The following is an 11,347-nucleotide window of genomic DNA, read 5'->3' on the forward strand; positions in this document are numbered from 1 at the left end:
AGCTGCAGAATGCATCCATTCTCTGACACTGGCATAGCAATAAGGTGTGACTCACACTAAATAAACACACGTTACCACTGTGATGGAGGTTTATCCTCAGTATATCCTCCCACTGATTTTATTTTTCATTAAACACACACACATGAATAGTCACCACTCACAGCCCAGTTAGCTGGGCGGCTGCCCGCGTGCATCTAGAGATGGGTTTGGGCTGCAGAGTCATCATCAGGGCAGTTCTGAGGAAAGACTTCCTGCTTTTATAGGGTCAGTCTGTGACAGGTGAAGTATATTCTGTTATGGTGATTATGCAGGTTCACCTGCTTTAGACTAGTCTGGTGAGAACTCCCAGTACAACGCCTGACACCATCGGCATTCAAATGTTAACTGCTGCGCAAAAATCATGCCTGGAGATACAGAGCAGTGAAAGCTACATGAGAATTAGCCCTGCATCGACTTTTCACATCCCCAGAGTCACTAACCCAATGCCGGAAGGAAAGCACACGACACACCGCCATTCAAATCGGCCTGATTAAAACAACGGATATCGTTTTACACAGTTGAAGGCACAAACGTGCTCCGGAGGGGCCTTCAGCGGGGCCTTCAGCGGGGCCTTGTTTCAGCACCACGGACAGCGAGCAGCGGCTCCGCAGCCGCTGCAACGGTTCACTGCACAGCCAATCAAACAGACGAATCCCCACCATGTCGCAATTTTACAGGTTCTCATCTGTGTGTGTGTGTGTGTGTGTGTGTGTGTGTGCGTGCATATAGGTGACGTGGACTCTGAGCACGCCATGTTGTTGACATGCGCATCGTGTACTCCACAGTCTGTTCGGTGATGCTGTCGTGCCATTTGAACAACAAGCAAACTGGGGACAATACAAAGCCGGGATTAGGCGCAGGAATCACTCGCGCTATTAATAACACTGAAACGAGCACCAATCAGAGCCCTCGCTGCCCTCAGAGCAGCAGCACAAGCCTGGCCCTGATACTCCGAATGCCAAACATCACCTCCACAGTCACAGTTCATGGAGTATATATAGTACGCATTAGAGGGGTGAAACTCGGAGGACCGAAGAAGCAGAAAGATGAAGAAGAGGGTGGTGAAGATCTGATGAAGGCTGTTTACCTGTGCCAGGTGAACTGATCCAACAACTCGACAAAAGAAAATACAATTACAATTACACTATAGACTGACAGATATGCCCAGCGGTTGCCATGACGACTGAGAGCCCACCCTCTAAAATGCACTTGGCATGCTTGTGTGTGTGTGTGTGTGTGGGAAAAGATGTGTGCGCGTGCGCGATTTGGCCTCGTCAGGCTTACCTTGCATTCCTGCATGCATGTCCGAACGGAGTATGCATCCGTCTCGTATTTCTGAACCAGCAGCTCAAACTCCCGGTACTTCTTTTCCGCATCCTGGTCCAGATGCTGATAAGCGCGCACACACTCCCTGCATCCTCGCTGGTCCGCGCCCGTGGCCGTATTCAGGGTGCAATTCGAAACGCCCGGACTCGTAAACCCGTAAAACAAATCCAAAAGTGAGTAGGAATTACAAAAGGAAAGGTACAAATCGCTCAGATTGACGTACGCCAGCTGCGCCCCCTTGTCCCATGATCCACCGGAGAGGCCGAGGCACACGGTCCGCGCGTCCGTGAACGTGAAGCAGTCTTTGGACAGGCTGTCGGGGTGACAGGTGTCCATCCGCCACAGAGTAGAATTCCCTAGAAAAATAACACCTTGCTCTCCGGCGAGGCGGTGGGGGGGCTCCGGCGATGTCGGGATACGCGGTCGGCGGAGGGAGTCCGGGCGCTCCGCCATGTCCGTGCGTGCGGGCTCCTCGTCCGGCCGCTTGTCTCGGGTCCGCGTCAGCTTCGCCTCGGCGCAGAACCACAAGTGATCCGAGAGCAGGACGGTGATGAAGAGCAGCGACGCCAGCGAGAGTCGCCATCTCTGGGCCCGCTCCGACTCGGCGAAGGGCTTCTCGTTCCCTCGGAAACCTTCATCGTGCTGCCTACGCATCCAAGCACCCCTGGTCATATTTTAGGAAAGCGCTGCCCTGGCCGACTCCACCGCGGGGGCTGCTTTGCCACAATACTCATTGACTTGGGAGGAGACGCGGACTCCGGTTGGTTGTCCTCCTCCGTAGCGGCGGGGCGCCGTACCTTCGCCGCTCCAGGGCGCCCGCGACGGTCGGTGCAGCTATTCCGATTCAATTAGCGCGTCCGCACAGATTACGCTTGGCGCTGCCGCATCCCGGTTCTCCACGGCTCTCCGGGAGGAAACGGCGTCCTCTTTGACCGCATGTCTCCCTCTCCCCCACCGTCCATCCCCGGGCTCGTTCTCTGGTCGGGGGGGAACGCACGGAGACCAGCTGTTGCGAGCCTCTCGGTGCTGATGCTGCGCGTCTGCCGCGTTCACTTTGCAGATGGACTTAAAGGAGTGCAACCAGTCCTCTCGACGCGACCGCGCGTCCTCCTGCGTCCCGTCGCTGGGCGAAGAGCCTAGAATAATGTCTCCCGTCGGCCATCGTCATCTTGAACCGCGGTTAAGTTGCCGCCATGTTCGCCTTGAAACACTTTTTCGGAGCGCTGAGTCTGTTTGCGTCATCTCCATCGCTGCGATAGCTCCATCGTTGCGCAGTGGAGGAGCAGCTTATTACCACCGTGCACACGCGCGCGCGCACGCACACACCCACGAACACACTCTCATCCAGGGAGGGGGAGGGAGCGCAAAGGTGCTTAAAGGTGTTTTGACTGCTGCTGTTCATGAATGACTGTCGGCAGATATTTGACGAGGCAGCCTCGTCGACATCTTGCTTTTGGCGCAGGATGGATGCGACCTGCTCGTCACAGCAACAATGCAGCTGAGAAATTAAGACCTTAAAAGTCATTGATCCGGCCCGAGCGTCGCGGATCGGAGCTTCTAATCATAGCAGAGGCGAAATGAATACCCAAGGGTTGTGTTTTTAGGATTACCAGCAGCGCGTATACCTGTTCTCCGTCAGTGGGTTTTTTATCTAATCATTAGTTTTTCGTTTGGACAGCGTGTTTAAAACAAGGACTTAGAAACAGAGAGGGGAGCTGTAGTTAAATTACTGCGTTAACCTCGATCTCAAAGCCACTAATCATTGCCAGCGTGCGTGGCTTGGAGGGCTACCAATGAGAGGATTGTTCCCCATTAATGGCTTCATGTTAGGATAAGACAGGAGATGATTGCCTGATTCATTTATGCTTAAGGCCGGCTATTGTGCAATTTGTTGCAGGGTTAAAAGTGTTCATCGAACTCCAGTCAAACCATTTTTGTGCGACACAAGCAAACAGCAAAGCGCTCTGTTCCGGCTGTATTTGGGTGTTTTGTCCAGGAACAATTTGCTGAGTTTCACCAAATGTCAGCAGGTGCTCACAGATAGAAATTCAATTTGCTGTTTGGAATCCCCCAGTTCTGTGATTCGCCCCTGATCATAACTGATGGAGACTGAAAGTTTACCATGGAGGGTCTACATTTCGGTGGAAGCATCAACTGGATTTAAAAGCGCAGATTGTGTTATAACAAACATCTGTTGTGTCAGTGGTCAGGATGCTTGAATGCTCGTCATTCATTGTTCTCACATATTGTGTCACTGCAGGATGCTGTGATAATGCATCGCGGTGATAGATGTGCTACTTCGTCTGTCTTTAACTGTACTCATGCACCCACTCCTCCTTTTGGTGGACACATGCGTGTTGTAACCTGACCAGGACCCGCAAACCCTACCGGCATAAATGTATATATAATGTATTTCAAATTGAATGTCTGTTTGTATTACCTCCTCCAGTAGTTCTTGCTGTAACACAGGTAAGTTAAACAGTTAAAGAAAAATAGAGAACACATCAAAAGTATGAAATTCAACATCAAAGAACATTTGTAATTCTATTTTTACATTTCTTTTCACTACGCTCATTGTCATGGCTTGTCACAGGCACTTATAAGTGCCTTTGATTCATTCAGATTCAACTCAACTATTTATACCATACTTTGTGAAAAAATAACTTAATAAACGAATCAAAAATAACCGCATTTCCAGTCTGGTTGAAGCCTTTAAATCACTCATTTTATAAAAAGAAACCTCATCCTTATTTCTCCTGAGTCATGCAAGAAGTTTAAACCCATGATGACGTTGTTGTTTCAATAAAAAACATATATATATATATATCAGAAGCATTCGTAGTTGTTCTGTCGAGACCTTTTTTTTTGCACCTCAATATTCGCTCTCTCATCACTGACAAAAAGGATGAGACTGGTAGCTTCCAGAGCAGACCTACCAACAGTCAGAGGAAGAGGGGAATGAGGTGAAAGAAGACACAGGTGACATCATCCAACTGTGCCATCTAATGTCAGATGCCGAACCTTCACACTTCCTACGCACTGAGTCAGTGTAGAAATTATTCTTATTCTTATAACAATCTGTCAAAATATCTCTCATCTCCGCCCTCTTTCTTATTGTCATCACCCCTCTGCCCTTCTTCTCACACTCAGCTGACCCTCTTTCACTCTTCTCATTATTCCTTAAGCTTTCATTTACCATGACCCAGTCTTCCTCAGTCTTTCATTCTCACTCTTCGTCATGATTTCATCCTTCTGACATCAGAGAAGAAGGATTGCAGGCTCAGCGTCTGTGATTGGTTAGGAAAGAAAGCACCCTAGCGCTGAGTAAATGCGTGATAAAAGATTCAGGCATTATCCCAGTAAAGGACCGATATTCACACGCGAGCAGGTGTGAACTCGTGCCTGTGTGCATGTTAATGCCTCACTGTGTTTGTGTTACAGTGTTAATATAATTATTGTTTGAGGGTTAAAATTCATTCATCACCTTAGGAATGGGAGTTTGACAAAATGACATTAACTCAAGGTCGACTCGCATCTGAACACATCTGTAAATGAGTTCTCACAGTTGTCTTTGTATGCTATAAGATAGTTGGAAATTCATGTTGTTTCCATATGTTGAGACTATCGTCTTTGTTTATGTGTGTTTTTTTTTATTCGCTTCAAACCCGGTGTATTTCTGCAATTTATTCTCTATCGCATTTGATTTTAAATATATGACCTGTCTTACTCTTCAGGCAGCGACTGATTTCTATTTATCCATTTAAGGCATGAGATTCGATCAAAGCTTTGCTCACATTGTTGTTTTTTTTTTTGTCTTATTAGAACATCTGTGATTAAGCAAACTGTCAATCCACTGTATTTACATGGCAATCACTCAAAACACTACACAAGCGCATTCCCATGCTAGAAGCGATGACCACCATGCAATGGAGTGATATATCCAACACTCAAGAGCCTCCGTGAGCAGTCTGGGGTTTAGTTTCGTCGTCTCCCCCCCCCCCCCCCCCGCACCCATGATCATGGATTCCCATCTTATATTCCCGCTGTGCTATTTGGATCTCTGGATTCAGCCAGCCTCCAGCTTCAAAGGAAATGTGCCTGACAGTGAACGCAGCGTTTACCTTGCCTAGAAAACAAACAGAATCCAAATAAGTAGTAGAAGAAATCTGTTTATGTTGGAATCAATTCAGAGAGTAGCGTGAGTAATTCAATTTGGCGCTAGTGTACAGCACCAATTGAATTCAGAGAGTGTCTTTATCAGCGCCAGAATCCAGGCCCTTCCTCCTCCGGCTAGAAGCTCCTGTAACCTCAGCATTAGTCTTTCTGCTGTTTCGAGTAAACAGCAGAGGGCAGATTTGACGCTGCAGCAGACGATACCCAGCTCAAAGGTTTTTTATTTTCTCACCAAGCATCCCTGTGTCAAGACGACCTTTATTCCCTGCTTGGCTATCCATCCTCATTTCCGCATCCTCTGTCCTTACATGCTTCTGCCTGAACTTGATATTCCTTGTGTGATTTATAAAAATAAATCCTAATGCTTAACTTAATGGGACAACAGAATGGAGACTTCGAATTAACCATTAAATCAGAGCAAGGTAAAGCCTCAATGTCTGAGCAATGGTAAATGAGCTGGCGTTTCTAAATGTGTTTTCCTCTCACTAATCTGTGCTGTCAGGGAAAAGGGATATGTCTGCCCCTGGATAAATGCACTCTGAAGCCTTTGAAGCGCTGGGAGCGAAGTCAAATCCCGGCTAACATGGAACCTGAGATCCAGACACCTCTTATCCTGTGGGAGCGATGTAGCGATAGGAATAAAGATGCTACTCCAGGTGTGCTGGGATGGGGCTGGAGAAAGGACAGCGTCTCCCAGTCTCATCTCTCCTTCCCTGTCATCCATGCTTCTGCTCATTCCGAACACCATGAAGTGTGTTACAACACAGCTCACGGGCCTAATCACACAGATCTATAGGATTTTCTTTTCTCCGGGCTCTGTCCAACTCATGCCATTACTCTTTATGGTTTAATGATAAAAACAAAGGTCACAGAACAGAACTAAAATGGAAATCATTTTACAATTTGTTTATTTTTTTTGAAGGTGAGGCTCTGGGGGAAGAAAGAAAATGTGACCCATTTCCCCATCAGCTCTGGCTGTGATGGTAATCAAGATTCTACCAGCTAATGTTAGCATTGTCCATGTGACCAAGTTAGCACAGTGACATTTGTATTAGGTTGCCGACCTGTTTTCATGCAGCAGTTACTCTCTTACTCTCTGTGTGGCTTTCCTGCTTGCCCATAAAGCCGAGGCTCTGTCGCTGACTCATTGGGAATGCAGCGTGGTGTGTGTTCTGTGTTTGCGACCGGGCCTGGGTGGCACTGTGCTGTACTCCTTACTCTGCATCATCCATCTCATCACATAGACCGACCGACCTCAGATGACTTTGCAGACGCTCTCTGCAGTCTGCCAGTCACGTGCACATCTCTCCCTCTTTCCCTGTGGTGGCTCGTTCTACTTCTGATAACGGCACAAGTCGGTGTTCCTCCTCAAAATCAAAACTGTGTGTTTCAGTGAGACAATCAACGGAGGAGTGAAATCCATTCCCGGATGTTCACAAGTTGTGTTTTTAGATGCCGCACTGTAAATCCAGTTAACCTGTGGACATTTTAAAGGTAAAGATCGTGTCTCCCGTAATTGCGTTATCCGCTTGCAGCTCAGCCACTCGTTCCCTAAAAGCCTTTTTGATGCCAGCAGCAAGACACAGCACACACTCCTGACCTCCTTCCTTCAGCAGCCATTCTGTTCTTTTCTCTCTCCATCAGTCCTGGCCATCTCTTTGAGGCTCTGAGAATATCATCCACAATGAAAAGTGTAGTGAAAGGTCAAGAGAGATCCAGTCAGCCTCCTGTGTACCAACATAAAACCAGAGTCAGAGAGATCGCCCAGCGTTTCATCTGATTATAGCAAGGATTTCATCAGATGGGATTATAAGACAGCAGCAATAAGAGCTGATCTGGCTTCGTCTTTCAGACACCTTTCTACGAGCCTCTAACACATTGCTGCAACCGTCAGGCAGACCCGCTCAGCGATGAACCATGGAAAAACATCAATCCTTTTCGCTGTGGTCCTCTGGGCTTGCTGAAGCTGTGATGCATTGCACCACAGTGATGCTCAATTTACAGGGAGGAGACTCGGGCAGAATAAATGATATGCTGAAATTATGGCTATAGTTAAATCAGTTAGCCCCCCGGGAGATGGGCATCATCTGGGTTTGTAAGCTCCTGTCGTGCGGCGGGGCTAACTTATGGCGTCACAGCGGGGTCATGGCTGGAGCTGCAGCCGTGCAGTGTGAAGAAGCGGAGTCCGGAGAGCCGAGGCCTGGGGAACATAAATCACCCGCATGAACGGCCACCATGTGCACTCTCTGACACACACACACACACACACACACACACAGCTATAAATCATTTATCCATGTATCATACACTGCCATCAGGTCACACTCGTTCACATGCGAACACCTTGCCCTCCGCTCGTTCCCCCTGTTCACAGTGACATTTAAAGATATTTCCCACAGTGTAAAGTCCCTTTTAATTAAGTTATTCTTGTGTAAGCCTCAGGAGTGAAGGAAAAGTGTGGGTTTAGAACCACACTTGGTTTTCAGACAACAACTAAGAACCAAGGGTGGAGATAAAGAGGGGAGGATGCGGATGAGGAGGCAGTGATTACATCATCTAGATTTACAGGCTGAAACCCTTTAAATCATGAAGCTCTTGGAGCAATGGCAGTTACTCTGACTTACTACAGGGTCAAATGACTAAAAGGGGAAAGATACTGTGAGCTTTGTATGGAGGGCAGTGGTTAGCGCTGTTGATTCGCATCAGGAAAGTCACAGGTTCGAATCCGACTGGTGGTCTTTCTGTGAGGTATTTGCATGTTCTGCCCGTGTCTGCGTGAGCTCTCTCCGGGTTCTCCAGCTTCCTCCCACCACCAGAAACATACAAGGTTGAGTTTTCAATGAAAGGTTAATGCTTTATAATATTTGGACTGGAAAGCCATCTTTCAAATCTCATTTAATTTACATGAAAGTTCTGTATTTTCTGCTCGGTCCGGAGTGACCTCCCAAAACAGATCAAATAATTACTTATTCCTTGTCCAACTGACCTTCCCAAAGTATCTGATCCTTCTCTCTGAACTGAGCAAACTCTTAAAAGAAAAAGAAAACCCCATCAGTCACCAGCATGAACTTTCAAGCACTCACATTCCAACAGGTTACCCGCACCTTTAGAAATGCCTCGACTTCACTCAGGCAACGCGGCTGCATTTTCCAAGGACAGTGGGCACTGGTTCTCTGCAGAGGCGGAAGTCTCCACAGGCTAAATTGAACACATTGTAATTACAACCTGCCCTTGATATTGCACTATTTCAAACAGGACTGGCTGCTGACACTATTTCACGGTTGCACCGCTTTGAAAAAAAGAAAATAACCTTGACAGAGACATGTTTTGGCTAATCTCAATGTGATGAGCTCTGGGCACAAAGTAGATACTAATAAATTACTGCAAATGCAATAAGGACAGCAACGATCATGATGATGAGGGCGAGCGTAATGAAGCTGAGGGGGGGTTATTGTCTCGGAAGAATAGTTTACACTATGCGATATAAAACTATACCATCATAATAAGGGTTGGATCAGAAGAAGAAGCTATTCTATGTAGCCGGAAAAGCCTAACATTAACACTACACTGTGTTACTATTACTCACTAATCAGTAGTCAGTTAAATATGTTTTAATTCATTTGCATTCTTTCTTTAGCAGGGAGTGAACAACTGGGATACAATGTATTTTCATCCAGTGAGCCCCGGATCAAAGATGACATGACTCACATGTTAGGGTAAAGTGGGGACTAGTTGTCATCATTTTTTTGAATGCAATCAATTGGCCTGTCCCAAATTACATTGGATACAATTGGACAAGTCGCCAACTCCTCTCTTACTGAGAGGGTCCACCAGCCATGCTCATTTTACACCTACAGATACATTTAAGCTCTGCTTATATATGGTGAACACAAGCTGTTGAAATAAAGGGTATAAACAGAAGGAGCCACTAGTTCTTCAAAAGTGAAGTCATTTTACAAAACCCAGGATGTCATTTCAATCAATTCAATTCAGTTCAGTTTTATTTATATAGCGCTAGATCACAACATAAAGTCATCTCAAGGCACTTTACAGGATTAGCAGGGAAAGACCTGCAGGGAAACACAGAACCCACAAAAGCAATGGAGGCAAGGAAAAACTTCCCTTTAACGGGCAGAAACCTTGGACAGAACCTAGGCTCATGGTGGACGGCCATCTGTCTGGCCGGCTGGGTTGAGAGAGAGAGAGAGAGAATGGCAGGTCGGAGACGAGTCAAGGAGATGGATAGGGAAGTGATAGCGAGACAGAGCAGGAGCAGACAAAAACAAAATGCTAATGCTAGCGACGTGGACATCAGCGCTGAGGCCACAGGTCCAGGTTCTGCAGCACCACGGACAGAAGGACCTGAAAGAGAAAGAGGGACAAACAGCGGGAGAGAGAGAACAAGACTACGCGGAATAGAGACAGATTGCACACATATATTTATAACATGAATAACCAGATAAAGATGGAGGAGCTCAGTGTGTCATGATGTTAAGCCACCAGTGCTGCCTAATGACAGCAGATTGATTATACTGATTACTGCATCGATTAGTTATAAGCTTTGTTAAAAAGGAAAGTCTTTAATCTACTCTTGAACATAGAGATGGTGTCTGTCTCACGAACCAAAACGGGGAGCTGATTCCACAATAAAGGAGCTTGATAACTGAAAATCCAATGCGATAGCAAAATGTACGTTGTCCAACATGTAACTACCGCTTCGGCTCACGCTGGTTTTTAACCATTTAATCTTAGAATCTGCGCCACGTCCTGCCTTCAAGCGAAGACAGTTGAAAACGGGAGCACACACACATAGGCCCATGTATGCACAAACCTACATATGCAGTTTAATTAAAGCGATAGATACCATCGTCGGTGCAACAACAGGTCTATTTGCTGAAGAAATGAAGGCAAATGTAGCCTTTATTAAACATCTGCCACTTCCCCACAGGGAACCTAGTAATTGCTGCCAGGGCGATACAACAGTTTCCACAAAGCTCCTTCCTGGCAGGCGTCATGTGTTGGCCACCCTTTGCTGTCTGTATAATGCCACAGAGGCCTGCCTTTTTCACTTATCAAATTAGGCCATCACTATACAATATGCGATCTCATTAAACCCTGATGATTGACAGTAGAATGGAGCCGTCAGATTCACGGCAGCGTCGGCTCTGTTATGTTGTAATTAGGGACGTTTCACCGCACTGATAGGTGACTTCTGCCTGTATGTGCCTCCTCCTCTGTGATCTGTTTTAAAATAAAAATAAAAGTTGCCATTCGAAATTGCCCCTCTCCAACTCAAAGCAAAGCCCTGTCTCCAAGGTGACAGCACATTTCCACTGCAGCCATGGACGCCACGTCTCTCACGCTTTCAGTGACATGCAAATGAGAGATGCGGTGGTCATGACGATGTCCAGTGAGCTCAGCCATGTCTCTCACAATGATGAGAGCTTTTACACAGGCAGGGATAAAGTCACAGTGGCCAGTCATAAAAGATGCTGACTGAAAGAAAAGCAGACAGTAAATCAATAGCTTGACCACTGGGCACATGGCATGAGGGGAATGATAAGCGTGTCCCTCAGTTTGATGAGATGATATTCTCAGCCGGGTCACCACAGTCACGCCTCGTCCTGTAGCAGCTCCAACTTCGTATTATTCAGCTCCAAGCCCTCCAGCTGTTTAGAGAGCAATATATCAAGTAATTGAGCGTGGGAATACGAGAGTGAAGTCACAGTGTGTGCTACTATACGTGTGTGTGTGTGCGTGCAACTGATATTTCTTTCAAACATTTGACAACACCGAATCCAACACACTT

The 11,347-nt window shown here is 46.7% G+C and overlaps 1 protein-coding gene across 1 annotated transcript; it reads right to left on the bottom strand.

The window, feature by feature from the left end:
• Positions 1–327: 327 nt before the first annotated feature.
• Positions 328–2,037, bottom strand: LOC137902387 (NALCN channel auxiliary factor 1-like). Its single transcript, XM_068746473.1, has 3 exons — positions 1,307–2,037; positions 572–678; positions 328–404 (listed from the first exon to the last, which is right to left on the bottom strand). The coding sequence occupies exons 1-3, from the start codon at positions 2,035–2,037 to the stop codon at positions 328–330; spliced, it is 915 nt and encodes a 304-aa protein (XP_068602574.1).
• Between the last annotated feature and the right edge of the window lie 9,310 nt (positions 2,038–11,347).

The sequence above is a fragment of the Brachionichthys hirsutus genome, chromosome 12, assembly GCF_040956055.1.
Source record: "Brachionichthys hirsutus isolate HB-005 chromosome 12, CSIRO-AGI_Bhir_v1, whole genome shotgun sequence".
NCBI classification, from domain to species: Eukaryota; Metazoa; Chordata; class Actinopteri; order Lophiiformes; family Brachionichthyidae; genus Brachionichthys; species Brachionichthys hirsutus.